We start from the raw sequence: 21,291 nt of genomic DNA, 5'->3' as shown, positions 1-21,291 counted from the left end.
AAAAATGTTTATGTTTTACAAAACTTTGAAGGAGCAGATATCTCGAAAACTATACAAGATATACAAAAACTTGACTTACAAATTAAATTAATTTTAATTCTCTAGAAGTATTCATATCGCTAGGATGCTTGGTTTTTTATTTAGATAGTTTTTGACATATAAGCGAAAAACCCAAAAATGGGACCTTCAAAGGCTGCGGTGGAGAACTTTTGATAATGTTCATCCCCTAACTAGCTAATCCAAACAAAGTTACAATGTTAAAAATTATGTTCCAAGCATTTTCCTCTGTACATTTTCATTGCCTGGCCATTTTTCATGTTAAAAGAATACGAATGTATTATTTCAGAAGCTAAATTTATAAGATTTGATCTTCTCTAGTTCAAGCTTGAACTATTTTTTTTAGGATTGTTTGTTAAAGCTGTACAATGTAAATTGTTAGTTAATTGTAAAATTGGTAATAATAATTGTTGTTCTTCATTTGACACTTTCTTTTGGACATTTAGGTGGCATTTAAAAGAACGCGAATTAATATATTTGAAGCCTTTTAATATCCCGTGGCTTAGTTATAAAATCTGAGGTTAGATGCCGTGGCAAAAAAAATTATCTGCGGCTTGACTTATTATAATTCGCCATTACTAAATAGCTAGAAATCTAGCTTTGTTTTTAAATATACCTACTTAAATATTAGTAGACAGTTTACATACTAGGTATTAGGTATCCTCAGGACATTGTGATATCCTACTTCCTACTAATATTATAAATGCGAAAGTTTGGATGATGTCATGATGTCTGAATGTTTGTTACTCTTTCATGCAAAAACTACTGAACGGATTTTGTTAAAAAATTTACAGTATTATTGTTTATAACCCAGATTAACATATAGGCTATAATTTATGACTATATGTGACCAACTAAATTTCAATAAATAAATAAGACGTGGGTAAAAAGCGCCATCTATCGTCACTGGTTAAAATCTACAGCGCTGGACAAAAAATTTGACGTTCGTAAATTATTCATGCGGGGGAAGCCGTGAAACTCCATCTATCATCATCATTAGTAATTAAAAGAGGTCCACGCGGCCGCTAGTTATTGATAATTTGTTTCTTCCCGATTTATATTTATTAGCATGTTGATTTAGAATATAAACCTATCTGAAAAGTACATTTTCTTTTATTATTAAACTCGACTCATTGCAAGTGGCTTACACATTCCTTTAAGTCATTTATTAAAACATTTTTTTAGATCATCATCATCATCATCATTTCAGCCATAGGACGTCCACTGCTGAACTTTTTGTAGATGACTATACATAAACACGTCAGATTTCAAAAAGGTGCGAGTTGATGACATAAAAAACAGAAGGTGCCAACTAGCATCTTTAGAGGTGCGAGATGACGAATAACTCAAAGATACTATAGGTATCTTTTGCTTCATACGTTACTGGTTTTTATTTATAGTTCAGCAACATTGTAGATTGTATGCAAGCAGGTATAGAAATGCACGAGAAATAGTATTATGTAAATACAATAAAAATAGTTTCGTAATTACATGTTGTTTCATTATTTACTTAGAAAAGATTGGCGTAGAGGTTAATTTGCTTTGTACAATTACCACTGATTTAATTAAGGTAAGTTTATACACAAAAATATTTAAGTAAATATTAAACCAATGGCAGTAATTTCACTAAATTGTATTTATTATTCGCAGATCACGGACGCTGTCATTTTCAATAAAAATGAAACTGGTTGCATTAGTGAATCCTCGAACAACACCAATGAAACCGATTCAGGGCAAGAAAAACAAGATACAGCTCAAAATGATAATAACTGCAACATCACTAACGACTTTAAACCCACACAGAGCGCTAATCTGATTACTTTGGATATTTCCGCTAACATTTCTTCAAATAACACACCCACCAAAGCTGCTCAGGACTGCGGAGATAATGGTGACATTTTATCTGAAGAATGCCACAACAAATTAAAAGCTACGAATGAAATACCTAATCCTGATACCGTACTAAAGTACGTGTACAAGAAAAATGATAAAATTGTAAATGAAAAACCCAAAGGCCATCCTTTGAATAGTGTTCGAAGGAAAAGATCTACCGATATCAAAAACAATGCTGAAAACATAACAGCCGACGCGAGTCTGAAGGCGCCAATAATTGTTGATTACGAAACTGCTCATGCTCCAAGAGGAAGAAACGTTGAGCAACTTCTGCCAGTACACCATCGGGTTACGGATAACACAATCAAAAACTCTGCATTAGCGGATTTTAATATCGAGACTTTGCATGGTAACAATCAAACTCCCAAAAACGATAATCTCAATAAAGATAGCTCGTCATCACAATCAGAAGAAGATAAAGAAAGCTCAGAAAACAAAAACTACAGTCAGTCAGACAGCCGCGAAAGCTCCGAAAGTGATTATCTTAGAGATAGTGGAAATTCTGAAAAACAAAACAAAAAGAGTAGTGAAAGTGATGAAAGTGGAGAAAAAGAAGAATATAGAAAAAGAGAAAGTGACTCATCGAGCGCCGAAGACAGCAGAGAGGTCACTGATGACGACAGGCCGGCGCCTCAAAAGGAAAAGAGCGCTTTTACAAAATACCAGCCTCATCCACAAAGCTTCGAAAATTATGAAAGTAAGGAATACCCGACACGAAATAAAGCAGAGTTCTCAACGCCACAAAATGAAAAATACGAAAACAATGAAAAACACAATTCTAAAAGCACAGAAAACAGTGGCAGTAGCGAAAGTAGTGAAAGCTCTGCCCAAGATACAGATCCCAAGAAGTCCTCTTACAAAGAACGGGAAGATGACAGTAGAGAAAGCAGTGAAAAAGAGAAATATCGACACCATGATTCTATTCGAGAACAACATTCTAATGAAAAAGCTGATTCTAAAGATGCATACAAATATCCAGACGATTCGAGCCAGTCAAAAGAAAACAGCAATGAAAGTAATAATGATGGCGATTCTCCTACTAATGACCGACTCTCGAATAAAGACCACATACAAGGACGTGAAATTAATTTAAGCACACCGCGTACTATTCAAGACGTGGACTTAGACGATTTTAGTTATGAAAGAGTTAAGGTCGACGATAAAGGTAAAATTTTACCAAGCAGAGATCACGATGATCCTGACTCTCCAGCACCGAAGCCGTTAGTTACTCCTGATACGGATCAAAATCTATTAACTGGATCTTTGTCACTAAGCAACGAGGAACAGATCAGTGGTGGACTTTTTGACAATGCCAAACCTGTTCATATAAACGACGGAGAAGTGAAACCTGTTGTAGAAATTAACAGTGAAAACAATGAAGGCGAATCCTTTGACGAGAACAGCAAAGAAGCATTGAAGACAAATCCAGATAAAGATGCGAGCTTAGAAACTATTCTCGGTACAAGTATCAATGATTCCGAAGAGCAGAACGAAAAAATTGTACAAAATAAAGAGCCGGAAGAAAAGGCAGATGTCAAACAACAATTTGAAAGAATACCCTTAAATTATAAACATGAAAATAAGCAAGAAGAAAGCGATAAGAGTTCTGAGAATGATTCCAAAAACAAACCCCAAGAGGAAAATGAAAATGAAGCAAATCAAGGCACATTAGATACATTTTCTCCTAAAGATGTAAGTTACGATGAACATCTTAAGTTCAAATTTGACGATATTGCCATAAAACTACCAGAAATAAAATTACCAGAGGACATTTTAGCGTATACTTATGAAGAGCCGTCTTATGAGAAAAAGAAAGACAAATATGAAAAAAGAAAACACAAAAAACCAAAGTTTTACCACTACAGTGACGAAGTGTCAGAAGAGACTCCACGCAATGAGAAAAAGAGTCGACACAGCGACGATGACAATGAACGCGATTATTACGGCCATTCATATGATAAACAGAATCTCAAAAAGAAAGACGATGAGGAAGATGATGAGGATTTATACGAAAAATTTGTTAGAGAAAGGTTCGGCAAACGAGGTTCGTTTGAGAAGCGGTCGGAAAAGCTGGAGGCTGCTAGAGATCTGCCCTACAACCCGGAACTGTATCAGAGAGTCCAGAACATTCTGAAGAAGTCGGCGCAAATTGACAAGCAGGCACAAAAGAGCGGCGATCCCAACGCCGGTTACGCGTGGACACTGGAGTATGGTGAGAATTTGAAGTAAAAGGACGGTCTGAAGAAATAAATATACCTATTCATAGTAATTTAAATCTACAAGTTAGTATAGCCTTACATAAGCTATGGCAAATAATGCAGAAACTACAGGTTTCTGAAAGAAAGAAAACGAAAAAAAATATATCCTTCACATTAAATTACGTATTCAAATATTTAACATACCGTTTAAGATGTGTAAAATGGTGTTTGTAATAATTGTAATTTAGTTATTTAGTAATGAGGTGTAAATTTAATTTTAGCATTTACTTGAATAATTAATTGTTATTTATTTATTAAATTGTAAATTTTCTAAGCGTTGTTTTATTAAGGACCTTTTCTACCTTTTAATATCATAATCACGAACGCATAGGAATACTGCATCAAAGTAAAAGTAATGTAAATTATTTAAATCACCCTCTTTATTCAGCCATTTCAAAATACAAAGCACATATTTGATGGCACTAAAAATATTGCTTAAAGTATACTAAGTACCTAATAATGAAAAGTTTATAAAATAATAATACCAATTACCATGTAATGTCATAAAATATGAATGAATCATTTTAACTTAGATTTTAATTAGTATTGATCAACTAATGAAATTAAATAAAGGTGATTACAATCAATAACTGAGATATGTAAAAGGCAAAATGGAATGTTTCGTCTCACACTTTTCTACATAAAAATTCTTGTAAAATAGATTTACGTATGTAAAATTTGTGACTACTGTAAACTCTTCTAATACTATTTTATCACTTTCTGTGGTCCCAATAATATTCTTACTTCAATAATATCTAAATGCCGTCTTAAGTAGAGCTAATATAAATGTAAACTTTCAAAAAATAGCTTCTGTATAATATCAACAAGTGCTTAACTAGAAGTAAATATTTTCTTTAGAAATATAGCTATCAAAAATACATAATTTAGGATTTACTGCATATCAAGTAGTAAATATAAGTATAAATATAAATGGCCACATCAATATCACTTGATTCTGCTCTGGATGCACGGCACGCTGCAGAAAGGCATCTCTTGTTTGACGACGAAGCGACCGCTTAGTAAGCTCTTGCCGCACATACGGCCGGAGCAAATGAAGCATTCCGCGTGCCAGTGAGTGTTGCTCCAAGACACGCCCTGTTGCTCCGGTCCAATAACACCTCCACAGGCCCGGCACCGCTCCGCGTGAAACTGGTCGTAGCAAGACAAGCATATCGGCAACCCAGTCTTGTCATCGGGCACGTACTTCTGACCGCCCAAAGGAGCGTCGCAATGGTAGCAGCAAAAGTGCTGAACGTGGAACGCTCGGCCCTCCGCAGCTGTGTATGGGCGCGTGAATATCAACTCGTCGCAACCGGCACAACGAGGGATATCGAGAACATTCGCCAAGTCTCTCGCGCAGTAGATCTCTCCTTTGTAGAAGAAGTACACGAGATCGGCCAAAAGTTCGCCGCATTTGCTGCAAGTGAAGCACTGAGGGTGCCATATGGCCTCCTGGCCTGCCCTCTCGGCTTTGACCGCGACCTCTCCGGCGAACATTGCCTTCTGGCAACGCTGGCATGGAACCCCCTCGTTGTATAGCTTTCTATTGAACTCAAGCTCTGCCGGGTTAAGAGACATGTCGGATAGCTGATCGATGATCGGATTCAATTCTCCGTATGAAGATCCCTGAGGAGCATAATATTCGTTGTTATCGTCGCTTTGGGCGTTATCCAAAGGCTGGTTGTTCCATTCGTTGCCTGCCGCGTTCGGAGGTAAAGCGCCAGGATAAGTATTGTAGTTGGGCAACGGCGGAGGCGGGAGATCTTCTTCCGAGTGACTTCGGAGATAGTCTCTCAAGGGCGCAGTTTGTTGGGGCTCCACTTGATTCATAGGCTTGCTGCTCGTTGAATACTGCGGACTTATCTTCGTGGAGCAAATCGTTCCACTAAGTTCAGGAGTAGTAGGTTCATGTTTCCAACTCCAAATCTCACCATTCGGAGCGAATATCGTCCCTTTCTGTATCCTACTATCGATAAGCTTAGCATTACCCATAACATTGTTATTGCTTGTTGACCACAAATCGGGCATAATCTGGGCTCCCAGGGCTTTATGGGCGAATTCGTTCGTTTCATCTCTGAACTGCGCGTTTTTATTGTATTCGTCACGGAAAAGTTTTATTGGTTGCAAATACACGTCATTGGTTACCGGCATGTTCAAATCGTTTAGGTTTTTGAATAGTTTGTCATATACCGGTCCGTGTTCCACGGCACTCTTGATCCTATCGGACTCGATACGCATGATATGAAGTTTATCTTTGACAATACGGCTCAATATCGGACTCGCTTTGTAATCTGGCAAGTTAGCCGCACTGCTGACAATATTACCCTGTGTGTCCAAAACAAGTTTCTTATCGGACGCGTTTTTAGGAACTATATTGTACTTGACGCCTCTAGACACGTTTGATATCTTCAGTGGGAGAGCGTACGATTTTGGAGCAGCATGCGTCTTGCTGTTTTCAACTGAGTAAATCTCTCCACTTTGAAGAGGTCCAACTCTGACTACGTTACCCATACCAACCACATGGTCTTTGATGCGCGTGATGTATTCCTGAAAATACAAAAAATATAATCATTTTCCAACTGCGAAAGAAAAAAAACTTTTATAAAAGAAACGACATGGCTCTGACAACGACGGGTCCCGTTTTCTTTGCACGTATGCTTTTCTTTGACGCCAAGAAATAAGTATTTCAGTATTGATCAATAGCAGAAATGAATGCACATAGAATGAATATCACACTCCAGTCTTACTTAAAGCGTTTTCACACTACGTCTGATCTGAATCCGTGATAATACTGCAGTATTCAATTCATAGAACTGTTTATTATAATAGTTTCCGATCCTATTTCCGTCATCCGATTTTTCCAATTACTTTTATAGATCTGTACTTTGATTGATTTGGATCGCATTCGGATCGAACGTAATACGAAACCGCTTTTGTGGGATGTCCCTTTATAGCCTTTGAGAATGCGGTAAGTAGACCCAGCAATACATACCGTGTGCTCCGACTTCTCCTGGTCGGACGCGTGGTGTCGTGCAGCGGGCGCGACATCGTGCGGAGGCAGCTGGGTGCGAAGCTGCGCGCGACGTTTGCGAGCCGCTTCCGATCCGGACACGGGCGCCAGCGGGCCGAGACATGACATGTACTCTGACACCTGAGAAGTAATACCATTACAATGTTATTGAACATTACAAGTAGGAACCAATAAAAGTAATGTTACATGAACTAAAGTCTAGTTCAGACACAGCGGAATCCGCGCGGTTGCTGGGCACTTCTCTGACAGTTTGCAATGAAACGTAACCGCGCGGTTACCGCCTCAGTGCCTCGCCAATAAGAACCTCGCGTGTCTGAACAAGGCCTTAGACACATCATATAAGCACAAAAACAATTTGGTGGACAAAAATGAAAGAAAATTAAAAAAAGGATTAGGTTGTGAACAATGTATGATATTTTAAATGTCATCAATTTTAAAACAGATTGTCATCACTTGATTACTTAGATAAGCCTACTTATCTAATCATTTTACACCAATGTAATACAAGACTAAGTGATTCAAATCAGGGGGTAAAACAATGACATACCTATCATTCAGATAAGATTCAGTGATATGTAGGGCCTAATTTAAAGCTAAAATTTTACATAGGCATATTATTATAAAATACATTGCTTTTTGTGTTAAATAAGTAATCTGTAGGAAGCAACACAAGCTATGAACCCATAATTATTAATATTGCACAGTAAATAATAATAACAGTAATTAAAATGTTAAATGTCTAAAAACTTACCAACTCTGTGGAAGCATTTGGAGGAACCCAATCGAGTTTCACGGGCTTGTCAGTGACTCCTCTAATTTTGATCAGGGGCACTGAAAATAAATAACATACTTTTGTTAATAATCCCATTATTCCTACACCTGCTGATAAATTATTAAGATAATAAAATATTTAGTTCTTTGTTGTAGAATCCGACTGTAACGACTCTAAAGAGACCAATGATATTACGTCTTTCTATCCAGACGTCATACTAAAGAAGTATTTATTTGCGTTATTTCTCAACAAATCAACCAACTAAATAAAAAATATGCGTCGCTAAAAGCGGTCGGTCGTTAAAAGCAACGTCGTACTAAACGGATTCTACTGTATTAACATTATTATTTAAATTCACTCACTAGAAGCTTTCTTAGGTTTGGCAGTTCCCAGCAGCTCAAACTGCGCCCAACCAGACAAGTCATCATCCTGAACATCGTGTACGTCTTTGCTGCAATGGCAGGCACGGCACACCTTTCTCCAAAAGTGTAAATCCAGGCCTGGACATGTTGGTCCTAGAATTACAAATAAACATGTAAGTTCCTGAAGATAAAAAGTAAGTTTTGTTTATGACGTCAAATCGTAAATCTTTCACACAATATTTTGAAATTATCCAATTGGAATTAATGTGGTAGTGTTGTTAATGTTTCATTGTGTCTTGTAAGGCTTAAGCATAAGAATCGAGTCCTATTCAAGTTATTACTGTAATGTTTAATAACACAAAGAATGTAAAGGGATTATTTACAATTAATCTTATTGAGGTTGGGAAGGAAAATACATACCACAAGAGTTGCATGGAGCGCCAGCGCCGCTATCATGTCCAAGTCTAGCTTTACTGAGTTTCTCTCGCTGGCTCTCTAACTTCGACAACCAAGCAGGAGCCTCAGGAGTCTCCACACAGGATTCGCTCATCTAGAATGAATCATACAAATCACTATCTACGGAATTATCAGTAGGAAGCCGGAACATTTATTTGTGTATTTTCGTATCACTATTGTTACACATATCACATTATATTAACCTTGCAACTTCTTACTAACCTTAGAGTAGATGTTTGTGGCCAATTTTAATAAATAATACTAAATAAAAACCAAAAAGGAAACACAAAAGCACAGTGTGTATTAATTGCCGACACAACTGACAGGAGAAGTGAGGTGACAAATTACAGAGTGAAGTTACCTATCGATAATTACGTTGATGTCGGTCCTCAGTAAGAGTATCCATCTTAGACAATACATAATTAAAATTTTTACTAAAAAAAAACTAAAAACTGTTGCCTCTTTCGTTTATTTTATTTCTTTTTTTATGCTCTCCGGGTTCCGTATTATCAATACCGTATCAATGATACGTACTACGGTTTACATGGACGGAGATAAAGTAATACTAATGAGTAGTTATTGTTGTAGTCTAAAGAGGAAATAACATTCACATTGAATTTTATTTAATAGTTGTTCAATATTGAATTATTTGTTTTACAGATTAATTTTATACTTCTTTATCTAATCTCTCGCGCGCATCCTAATGTAAGGTAAAAATATGCTTGTGTTACGACTACGAGTCACCATAATAGTCTAAGACAATGTTTGTCTACTTAAAAGCCATGGACCATTCTTACTGCAAAACTTATGCCCCTCCCCTTATTACAAAAAGTTAGACTATGGTTGAATCTGGTTTAAATTGACAATTAGGAGGATGGAAATATAATTTTAAACTAGTTTTCGTCCCGGGTTTAACTGTTTTGCAATAAAATAAGGCCTATGTATGTTTTTGTAAGTGCAAATACACATTGAGAATATTTCAACAAAAATAAACAAAACAACAACCACTTAGTGTAAAAGTGAATTAGACATAAGTGAGCAGAGTATTATTTGTTTGTACAATAAAGCAGTTTCTATTTAAAATTTGATAGAAATGTCGATATTTTGTAATCACTCACATCACTAGTTATGAATGGAGCATGGAGGTGAACAAAGATAATATAATCTTTATGGGGAGTACTCACGATCGTATCGGTATCGTTCATTGTATCGTCATAATCGAAGTAATAATCGAAATAAATTGAATATTCTTTTTTTACAAGGCGAAGATTTTTCGGCAAGGCGAGGATTTTTCGGCAAGGTGAGGATTTATCTGCATTTTTTTTTCTGTAAGGCGAGAAATAATAATAATAGAGACAAAATATTTCTAGAAATCTCCAACACGAAGCTCGATCCGCTGCCGCGCTGCGTGCAGAGAGAAAGTGCGCTACAGTGCGCTATCTATGTAGGTATAGATCAATGTCATAATCACAGACAAATAATTTATCTTTTGTCTATTCTCTCGACATCCGTCATTTTCCGTGCCGTGTGTTGTCCGTCATCCTGCATCCATTTTTCAATCAAAGCATTTTTAGATTTATTAGTTTTTATTATATGAAGCATTTTGTGTTAAATATTTGTGCAGTATTGTAATTTTGCTGTCTTTATTAATTTGTGTTAATTGGAAAAAAAACATCCATATTTCGTAAAGGTAAATAAAAATTAGTTTGTTTTTCCATACGTTCAGATTTTGTGAGTCATAGTTTCGTCTTCATTGAGTTCTTGTTTCAACAGATGTCCTCGGGGCGACCGATCAAGTGTGTTGTGGTCGGCGATGGTACTGTTGGAAAAACATGCATGTTGATTTCATACACCACGGACAGTTTTCCAGGCGAATATGTCCCTACAGTGTGAGTTATCTTATTAGATCCGAGTTGTTAATTGTATGCAAATGGAATGTGTGGTTTGTTTATCATTTGTCGTCATGAGTTGTTACCATTTCAAGGATGTTGTTTGCAGGTTTGACAATTATTCGGCGCCAATGGTGGTGGATGGAGTAGCAGTGTCCCTTGGGCTCTGGGATACAGCAGGACAAGAAGACTATGATAGACTTAGGCCTTTAAGTTACCCACAAACTGATGTCTTCCTTATATGCTTCAGTGTTACAAGGTAATCAATGCTAATGAAGGCTATTAATAAATGAAATAGTTATGTTGAAATAATAATTGTCTTGTTGTTATGTTTATGTATATGAGACCAAAAGATTATTCTAAATGTGACTTCCATGTACAGTTTAGTAATGTGAAATATGTTTTACAGTCCCTCATCTTATGAAAATGTTACTTCCAAGTGGTATCCTGAAATAAAGCATCACTGCCCTGACGCACCTATTATATTAGTTGGTAAGCACTTATAAGATTTTATATCCATGAAAATCTGCAGCACCACATCAAAAAATAACTCAAACAAACTTATAATTTCCAGGAACCAAGATTGACTTGAGAGATGATCGTGAAACCCTAAGTCTACTCTCTGAGCAAGGCATGTCACCTTTGAAGAGAGAACAGGGACAAAAGCTTGCTAACAAAATTAGAGCAGTCAAATATATGGAATGCTCCGCACTGACACAACGTGGCCTCAAACAAGTGAGTTTACATACCTTTTGTGGCATAATATTGTATTCATTCAGACATGGATAACAATTTTGAGCTATAGTTGTGTTTAAAGATAGATGTACCTGTGTGATCTACTCAGATTTTTTCAAGTTGTATAATAAAAATGTTTAATTGGTCTTTAAAGCTTATCTTATGAAAATTTGCATTTCAAATCAAATTGTTTCACTTGAGTTAAAAGCTATTTCATTACTCTAATAGCCAATCTACAATATGAATTCACTAATAAGAGTATTTTTTCAGGTATTTGATGAAGCTGTGAGAGCTGTATTAAGACCCGAACCTCAAAAGAGGCACCAGAGAAAGTGTCTTATCATGTAAATATAACAAATACCATGACAAAACTATTGATATTGACATTTGACATGCAGGAATCTCAAACCAACAGTAATAATGTGTTTCTATACCGAGACATTGCTCACTTTAAAAAACTATATAGATTTACTCAATTATCAGTAAAAAATTAATGATCTGTGCCATAATATTCATGATTTTTCGCATTGTGATATTTTATAAAATCAGGAGCATCACATATTGATCTTTTAGTTATAAACGTGTGCTTGTTAAATACAAAGCAAATGTAAATGCCAAAGATTTAAAGTAGGGTTTAAGAATATGTCATAGTTTGTTTATACCTTTTGATGGTTAGAAACAAATTGTTACTGTTAATACTCGTAAAAATACTGATAATGTTATTTTTATATACACAACTGAAACCTCAAAGTTTTGAGATATTATATTCTTATGCGACTTGTTAATAAGGACTGAAGTAGACGCTAGTGAGTATTATTAATCACTTCAATTTATCTCGAATTTTTCGCAACAAATGATTAGGATTTTTTATAATTTTTAGTATTGACCTGTATTTGTTATAATTTTTATAGAGAGAGGTATAGGTGTGCTTGTAAAAAAGTTTATAATTTGCTGAATGATATTTTTTATAAACCAACAACTTGTGAATGGCAATAACTATTCAAAGGATTTCATTATTGTTAATTGTATTTTAAATTATTATTGACATAAGAGTGTTATACTTGACTAATTTAATTTGTAATGATAAGCATAATTTTTGAAATCACTAATCGAAGGTAGGGCAGCTACAAATATGCTTTAGTTATAATGACAGTATAATGTTTGTTGGTTTGAATGATTTTATTTCTAAATAATTTAGTTTATTTATCTACGTAATAATATTATTTAGTTGCTATGCCATTTTATTTTTGTAGCAACAGTGACTAAACTTTGCGTCTAAAACAGTATGTCTCTAGGAAAAATCATTCCATGAATAAATAGATACTAAACATTGTCAGTGTGTACTATGTTAATTTGCTGAACTAGTAAAGGAAACGCAAAAGATTTGTAATAATGATACTTTATTTTATTTGCATGCTGGTTAAGTTAGCACAGCCAATTGGTGACAGTTTTATAAAAATAAAATGGCGTAGAAGACTGTAAAAATTACTTTATATGCCTTTTCTTTACATAATGTAAATGTCTTGACGTAGGTCAACGAGATGTGTGTTATTAGGAACTTCTAGGACGAAATATTTTTGTATTTGAATATTTAGTGTAAGATTACAATACATTCAACAAATGATTTATTGATCTTAACTAAAGTCGAGAAACATGAGCATTTATAGTAAATGTATATTATCTGGAAAGTAAGTATATTACTTCCCATGTATGATTTGAAACAAACGAACGATAGGTTCTAGTAAAATAGGTAACGCATTTAATAATTTTGATCATTACCTTATAGAATATTATAAGAGTGAGACAAAACTGTTTCCACTTCACTTTTCAAGTAACGAACTACCTAGTAATGCTGTTAGTTATATTGCGATAAAATATACCTACTTAATTTACGTTATTTTCCCTCAATGCGCAATTTTTTTTCTGTTGTGCGTGTTAATTGTACAAGGCGCGATCATTATGAAATGAATAATGATAGCTTTTACTATTTTACGTCATTGCGTATGCCACATCATTTTAATAATGCGATTTTTGCTTAAATCAAATACTACTTGTAGCAATAAAAATATCTAAACCAATAACTAGAAATACAGGAACTAGGTAAAATAAGGTACAAATGTAAAAACACGTGGGTTGCTGATCAAGAGCTACCCAAGCTAAATTCAAGTAGGTCACTTGGCAGTACTAAACTCGTAAAATATTTTGCTTTGTCAGCTAAGCTAAATTAACTAATTACTAACTTAGCACTTGGTCAGCAACCGACTTGATACTCGCTTTATCTGTACCTACTCTCGACTACCGTTATTGTGCCATGTTGCTGCAAATTTTTACTCTGCAAGGAAATAATACTGTAATATTTTTTGTCTCTGTAACTCGTGGAAATATTTATAGGCGAGCGAAAGAGAGAGAAAATTTGTATCCATCATATTGCAGAGTGGAATAGTCTAATTGAGGTCTGCCTCTCTAGATTATTGTAGCGGCAGATGGCGATTGCAATATTTGCAATAAACCTTAAATCACAGATATTTCACAAACATCACGTCATGGACGTAACATTCACGTCTACCATAACGATTCAGACAGAAAATACAAACTATGTATTCAGTAATAATATGTTTGAAAATGCTACATTTCTCAGAGGCACCTAATTTTGGGTGCAGTCCTGTTGTCCCCCCTGCTTGGCCCCCCTAGGGGAGCCAACAGGATTTCGAAATCCTGTTGTCCCCCCTGGCTAGGGGAGACAACAGGACTAGATTTTTAATCAATGATTTGAGGACTGTTGTCCCCCCTGGCAAAAATTATTTAAAAGCCATAAAATTTTATAACATTTAAGAAGGACTGGAGTACCTGAATGAATGCCAAATTGCCAAACTGAATACCTAAACGTATGTCAAATAATAATTAACATTTGGATAACGAAAAAAATATAAGTTCTTGGTACCGGTACTATTTCAGACTATTTCAAAATCTGCTTTACTTGCTTTTGACAGAATCGTTATGAATTATCCCTACTAAATAATATTATAAATGCGAAAGTAACTTTATCTTTTTTTATAAATAAATATAAACATATAGCGGACAAAGCCGTAGGCAAAAGCTAAGTATCTCTATTATGCTATTCTCATGTATAAAAAATATTATCTAGGTACTGTAAAGTTTATCAAGTGTAAGTAAAAATCCGTTTAGTAGTTTTTACGTGAAAGAGTATCAAACATCCATACTCACAAAGTTCCGCATTTACTTACAACATTAAATTTAGTAGGTAGGATGCTAAAACTGAATAATTTTAAATCTATACTTAATATTTTGTATTTGTATAAAGCTGAAGAGTTTGTTTGTTTACTTGAACGCGCTAATCTCAGGAACTATCGGTACGATTTGAAAAATTCTTTCAGTGTTAGATAGCCCATTTATTGAGGAAGGCTATAGGCTATATACTATCACGCTACGAGTAATAGGTGCAGAGCAAAAATGAAAAATGTTGCGAAAACGGGTTTTAATGCATACGAAGTCGCGGGCACAGCTAGTTAAATAATATTCAACAAATTACTTGCTCAGTGACAGTGATTCAACTAGCAGCCGCCCGCGATTTCGTCATATTATTTTCAATCCTTTAATAAATAAATTCCGTTCTTAGTGGATATCTACACCCTATAAGGAAACCTACCTGCCAAATTTCAAGTTTGTAAGTGTTAGTTAATACCGGCCGGCACCAATATCTATCAAAATTGTAATTAGCTATTACCTTGACAAACTAAGACAAACGTTTAGGTATTCAGTTTGGCAATTTGGCATTCAGTCAAATACTTCAGTTTTTCATAAATTATGCTATAAAAATTTATGGCTTTTAAATAATTTTTGCCAGGGGGGACAACAGTCCTCAAATCATTGATTAAAAATCTAGTCCTGTTGTCTCCCCTAGCCAGGGGGGACAACAGGATTTCGAAATCCTGTTGGCTCTCCTAGGGGGGCCAAGCAGGGGGGACAACAGGACTGCACCTAATTTTGAGACATTAAAATTCTAATTATCTTAAGAATTCTCCTAATTATTACGAACCTGTATGTTTCGTACTAATTAGAATTTCAATGTTTCAATATCACTGCTTCTGATTATGTTGACAAGTTTTAAAGTAAGATGAATTAGAAGGGACGATTATGTTTTGATATCATATAAAAATTGTGTTAATTTATGCTTTACTATATTATTTGGTAAATATTTATAGACTGCTTTGATTTACTTTACATATAAATAAAGCTTGAATTGTATATAACTTTTCAATTATTTGTAAGAAAAATGCGCAATTTAAGAATGAAACTTGTGTAATACAATACAGCACTTCATAAATTATTGACTTTCTTGTTTTTGTTTTCACCCCTTCATTTATACACACTCCCAAAAAATTTCTAAATGTACAGAATGCAGATTAGACGAATTCAGAATGTGGGTTCTTACAATAATAAATAAAAAAGCACTATTCAATACAAGTTTATTTATTTCTCATAACACGTTTACATGTTATTGAAACGATTTACACATGGATCAACATTATTATAGGTTTCACCTGAAGAAAAAATATACCTTGAATTTGGGTCAATCTATAGATAGCTTGAAATATCTAATATAAATAATATGCACTACAATGTTATATTTATTCCATTAATATAAATGCATACATAAATATCCACACATATTATAACAGAACAATTATGTATTATTAACAATATTAGACACCGAATTAGTTTTAATAATTTTAAAAGGTATTTGGTTTCGCCTGGCAATGTTCTAGAAACATAGTAGGAATGGTTCACGCACGCTTGGAAGATAGAATGTATGCATGTGATATGTTAGTTTCAGTGTGATGAGGAAGCACGTTTAGTATGTGGCCTGCAATTTCCATTTTGTGTTTATAGCAACAATAGTTCAACGTATCATTATTGTTTCTAGAACATCGCTAATTGTAATCTAACCACCCTGTATAGCACTATGACGTCACTGCTACGGGCAGTGGCATACTAAACAGTATATAGACGGAAGAAAGACTCCTGGCAAGCGACTCAGAACCTTACGAAGCACTCTTTAGTTAGGCTGTGCCGGTTCTGAATTGTCTACCTCCGGCAGCAGCAGTGCATTCACACTCATTGCACTCCACCCGTAGCACAAAGTAGGTACAAGATTGTATGGACTAAAACTTACGCACATTGATTTATTATCGAAACATCAAATTGTAAGAAAAGCATTAATTAACAACAAATAATAGGTATGATAAATTATTCAAAAATTAATAATGTATTAGCATGATAAAAGAAAACTGATAAATCGATTACACTTACCCGCTATATCAGATTACACAAGATATAAAACATCAATACATAAAATACCTACTATACTATACTTCATACATACATGGTCAATAAAATAATTGATTACATTCTTGTAATTAAATGCAACATACAGGAAAAGTAGACGAAATATGTCAAATTAGTTCTAATTTATTATGTTTTATCTTACCTACTTAGTAGGTATACTCTGCATCAAAAATAATGTATTACCAATAATTTAACAGTAGGTCAGATATCTATGTTTTTTAGTTGTTTATCTTAACATTTAGAAAAAAAATAGGATTTGACTTGCCACTAAAGAACAATGTTCATTTTCTGTAAACTTAAACATTCTAGATTTGTACGTTTACGCGTACAGACCGAAAACAAACATATACTTAAGCTTAAGTATAAAATATATCCATCATAATGTTACTAAAAACCTTTACCCAGTTAGATGGGTACTATTAAGTATTTAAATAAATGGATAATAAGGTTTTCAGAGTCAAGATTAATTTTCGAAGATTTCTGATGCGGAACATACTTACTTACATTGTGTAAAATATTAATAATAGTTAAAACATTGATTCAAATTGCAAATATACATAATCCTTAGTTAAAACCTTCATACAAATCTAATGAACAAAATAAGACTTGATTAAATACTGTTACAATAGTATGTTTTGATGAGATCTAAATATCGTAGTTTATTAATATTTCTTGGTTTTAAAACCCCATTACATCAATGAATGTTAAAATACTGTTCATTAATAAAAAAGACAGTTCATTATAATCAATTACAATTTTGAGTATTGATCTAACAAGGTACCTAATTATTTTACAGACAAGTGGAAACCAGGCAATATAGTTAATTAATAAAAATTGAAAACTAATCATTTGATAAAAATTAGGATTCCTGACCCATAATAAAAAAATATTATACTTAGTTGATTACAACCCGAACGAACTAACTGCGCAACTCGCTGGAATGCGACTCTCCCTCCCACTTAACCGCACCCCTCCCCGCGTTCGCCCCGTTCCGTACCAGAGCGTAGATGTGACGTCACAGCTGCCAGGTGCGCAGTTAACTCAACCGGATTATAAGTAGTCGTTTTGCATTGTGCAAAGCATTTCAAAAAGTAGGTAAAACATTGATATTTTTCAGTCAAAAAGTAAAAATGTGACATTTCAAATCACATACAGTACCTACCTAGATTTAAGACAATAACATAATCATTGCATATTGTAATGCAATTTCTTAGTTTAAAAATGCAAATAGGTACATTCATAATAAAACATTACCTAATAATATCCTGAAAATTTTGAAAATAATTTAATACAACAACTGCACAAAAAAGAGTTTATGATTCTTCTTTGTTTGATAATTAAATTAATTATGTACTATTGTAACATAACACAGCACAGGTTTGTGCATACATTATATACAGCATTTTAAAGTTTCTATCTACTAACACTAATGGATGTATTTTTGTATTTTTTATCATTTTTATTACATATAATTTACAAAGTTAAACAATTCATATTACTATAAAATAATGAATCATTCAATAGCACAGGAAGATTTAAAATTTCTAACTAATAAACACATTAAATTCTTTAACATGTTAACAATACTATGTAAATAATAAAATGTCATGATTGATAGAATCATAGTAAAGAGTTTAAACACTTTAGAAAATTGTGACACAAATTGCATTACAGTTAAACTACACATAAACATAAAATATTCTTAATTACTGAGTATACATTTTCTGGAGAAGCTTGAATAAGCAATATTGGCATCTTAGGTGCCTTCACCGCTTGGTAGAAAATCATCCTGATATCACATAGCTCGGTAAGGTCCTTGTGACTTCAAATATTGAATGACTAAGGATGGTCCTGACGAGACCACCTCAGGTGGAATAGCTGTCAAAGGACAATTCTCAATGCTCATGATTTGCAAACTCACACACAGAGCTAATTCAAATGGCAAATTGCACAAATTAGGATTATCATTCAAATAGAGTGATTCCAAATTCTCTAGTGTACCTATTTCTTCTGGTAGGTATTGCAAATTGTTTTCTCCAACACTCAGATAGGTGAGGTTGGTCAAATGACCGATGGATCGTGGCAGAGTATTGATTTGATTCGACTGCACTATCAATTTCTGCAAATCATGAAGCAACCCAATTTCATTGGGAAGGATCTCCAACTTATTTTCTTCCAAATCCAGCACTCGAAGTTTTCTCAAATTCCCAATACTTGGTGGAACCCTTCTCAGGAGATTGTTTGACAAAATAAGAACTTCTAAGTTCTGTAAGCATTGAATATCTTCAGGCAGTTTAGTCAGTTGATTTGTCCCCAGGTTGAGTTCTACCATGTTAACCCAGTTTCCCATGTCTAATGGCAGAGAAGTGAGCAAATTCTCTTTCATGTTTAGTTTTGTCAAGTTTTTTGCTCGAGAGAATATGCCATATGGAATTTTATCTATTTGATTATGTTCCAAATTGATTGAAAATGTATTTGTGAATTGTGCTGGACCTCCAGAAGGATAGCTCGCAAACGAATTACGCGATATTGTGATACTGGTGAGCTCATTCAGACTGGCAAGCAGCCCTTCAGGAAGCTGGGATATGGAGTTTCCCTCCACATTGAATTCATCCATATGCTTGCAATTACTTAGGCTTTCAGGTATAGCAGTTAATCTATTGTACCTCAGTCCTAGTCTGGTCAGAGCCTGAAGGTTCCCAATAGTCTCAGGTATGTCTAATAACTCATTGTGTTGCAAATCTAGTGTTGATAAGTTAACACAGTTGCCAATTTCTTGTGGCAAATGCTCGAGGTGATTGTGAGACACATCAAATGTAACTAGATTGACCAGTTTTCCAATGCCAGATGACAATTCTTTGATTTTATTCTCTCTCAGACTGAGCATTGTGAGATTGGTCAAGTTGGCAATTCCATCACCAACCACCCTGATCCGGTTGAATCGTAAGAAAAGGGTTGTCAAGGAAGTGAGTTTATAAACTACTTCAGGAATATCACTAAGTTTATTATGTCTCAAATCCAAAACTTTCAAGCATTTCAAATTTGCAAGTGAATCAGGCAGGCTTGTTAATGAATTCTCATTCAATGCTAATGTCTGTAGATTTGTCAGGCAACCAAACTCTGCAGGTAGGGCCACAAGCTTATTACCATACAAATAAAATTCTACTAAGTGCGTCAGGTCCCTGACATTAGGAGGCAGAGATGTTATTGAGGACTTGCTGAGGTCTAGTCGCCTCACACCTTCGTCTCGGCATCTTATAAATTCCTTGATGACATCAAGATCAGCTTGTATGGGTTTATTTTTCTTAGCAGTAGGTTTAGGTTTGTTTGATTCTGGATGTTTTACCGTGACGACCTTCGGACGGGCCCCCTCAGTATTAGTGAGGGATGCAGTAGATAACTTCTTTTCTCTCATGCTGTGATACTTTTCTCTCGGGCTTACTGTACCGATGGAATCTAAAGCTTCGGAATTTTCCCTTGAAGAGTTATCAAGATTCATTCCGTTGCAGGTGACTGTTAATATCTTATCTCAATCAACACTTCTTTAATCGAAGATTATTTACTAAATCACACCTGACATGGTTTTGTCAACTCATCGCACAGAAACAAATCAATACATTTTCTGACTTGACAACAACACTTTACTTCTATTTTGTGTGCTGAACACTCCCTTCAAAAAAACTTTACACTGTTTTTTTTATGTTTCGCATTGGTTTGTCTGATTTCTAGATTTTATTACTGTCTTTAAACACAAGATTTCCCTAGATTTTTACAAAATTATCCAACTCAATCAACATCACGTCGCCCGCACCGCACACCAATCAAATAGATAGTGATGTATCATGTATGAAAAAAACTATGTATCGATCTTTACCTTTTTGTTCTAAATTAAGTAGGTATGTCGTCATTACTTAAATCTGTCTGTGAGTATTCTTCATTAATCATTGACTTGAACTGAAATGAATTGAAATAAAATATTTACGTTTATTCCCAAATAGTTCTTACATAGGTATCGTTTTTGTAAATTATGAACAATATCAAAATATTATACATAGAAATAAACTACCTACATAGACTAAATATTTACAAATAAAAATTATGTACCAAATCGCAGTCCAAACAACGCAACATGGTGCCCAGAATGCTGGTTGCATTTCGACGCTGAATGGCCAAACTGATTGGTTGGTCAAGAAATGTGCCAGCTCTTCCATCTCCTGTATAGTCAATCAGCCACTTGGTTTTTTCACTGTACAGACGATGAGCTCTTGGTTACCACGGACCTAGAGTCTCGAATGGCTCAAACATGTAGCCCATGTCCTACATATTTGCGCCGCTTGAAGGATTCCGCTGATGCAACATCAGTACCAGCCTCAGACGAGGTTTGCGGAAGATGAAACGGTGCCAGTGTGTCTATGCTGGTTGCACCCCACACTAGTTGCCGTCCCATCTTCCATGGAACTAAAGTCAATCA

The 21,291-nt window shown here is 34.8% G+C and overlaps 4 protein-coding genes across 5 annotated transcripts in view; 2 read left to right on the top strand and 2 right to left on the bottom strand.

The window, feature by feature from the left end:
• The first annotated feature begins 1,668 nt into the window (after positions 1-1,668).
• LOC135076700 (uncharacterized protein DDB_G0287625-like) lies at positions 1,669-4,179 on the top strand. The gene has a single exon (XM_063971120.1). It carries the CDS (start codon positions 1,669-1,671, stop codon positions 4,177-4,179), a length of 2,511 nt encoding a protein of 836 aa, XP_063827190.1.
• A 391-nt stretch (positions 4,180-4,570) lies between these two features.
• Positions 4,571-21,291, bottom strand: part of LOC135076942 (testin) — a 110,796-nt gene continuing 94,075 nt past the window's right edge. Inside the window, exons 2-7 of one of the 2 annotated variants that reach the window (XM_063971462.1) lie at positions 9,052-9,114; positions 8,794-8,923; positions 8,374-8,526; positions 7,991-8,070; positions 7,201-7,359; positions 4,571-6,755 (exon numbers count right to left, since the gene is read on the bottom strand). In XM_063971462.1, coding sequence (XP_063827532.1) covers positions 5,154-6,755; positions 7,201-7,359; positions 7,991-8,070; positions 8,374-8,526; positions 8,794-8,923 — 2,124 coding nt within the window. In that variant the 5' untranslated portion in view covers positions 9,052-9,114 and the 3' untranslated portion in view covers positions 4,571-5,153. Of the gene's footprint in view, positions 6,756-7,200; positions 7,360-7,990; positions 8,071-8,373; positions 8,527-8,793; positions 8,924-9,051; positions 9,160-21,291 lie in introns of those variants that run through there. The other variant, XM_063971461.1, reaches the window with a different exon arrangement.
• Positions 10,345-11,991, top strand: LOC135076938 (ras-related C3 botulinum toxin substrate 1). The gene is made up of 6 exons (XM_063971457.1): positions 10,345-10,519; positions 10,603-10,718; positions 10,828-10,977; positions 11,128-11,210; positions 11,293-11,453; positions 11,724-11,991. The coding sequence occupies exons 2-6, from the start codon at positions 10,603-10,605 to the stop codon at positions 11,799-11,801; spliced, it is 588 nt and encodes a 195-aa protein (XP_063827527.1). The 5' UTR covers positions 10,345-10,519; the 3' UTR covers positions 11,802-11,991.
• LOC135076937 (leucine-rich repeat protein soc-2 homolog) lies at positions 15,929-20,640 on the bottom strand. The gene has a single exon (XM_063971456.1). The coding sequence runs from the start codon at positions 20,317-20,319 to the stop codon at positions 18,616-18,618; it is 1,704 nt and encodes a 567-aa protein (XP_063827526.1). The 5' UTR covers positions 20,320-20,640; the 3' UTR covers positions 15,929-18,615.

The sequence above is a fragment of the Ostrinia nubilalis genome, chromosome 12, assembly GCF_963855985.1.
Source record: "Ostrinia nubilalis chromosome 12, ilOstNubi1.1, whole genome shotgun sequence".
NCBI lineage: Eukaryota > Metazoa > Arthropoda > Insecta > Lepidoptera > Crambidae > Ostrinia > Ostrinia nubilalis.
Note: the sequence above shows the minus strand (reverse complement) of the source record. Positions and strands in the feature narration are given on the sequence as shown.

Bases quoted from the DNA above. Each gene is read 5' to 3' on its own strand.
- LOC135076700 (XM_063971120.1), top strand. From the start codon at position 1,669: ATGGCAGTAATTTCACTAAATTGTATTTATTATTCGCAGATCACGGAC.
- LOC135076938 (XM_063971457.1), top strand. From the start codon at position 10,603: ATGTCCTCGGGGCGACCGATCAAGTGTGTTGTGGTCGGCGATGGTACT. The intron at 10,719-10,827 runs GTGAGTTATCTT...TGTTGTTTGCAG, and splicing joins GGCGAATATGTCCCTACAGT to GTTTGACAATTATTCGGCGC. The intron at 11,454-11,723 runs GTGAGTTTACAT...GTATTTTTTCAG, and splicing joins CACAACGTGGCCTCAAACAA to GTATTTGATGAAGCTGTGAG.
- LOC135076937 (XM_063971456.1), bottom strand. From the start codon at position 20,319: ATGAATCTTGATAACTCTTCAAGGGAAAATTCCGAAGCTTTAGATTCC.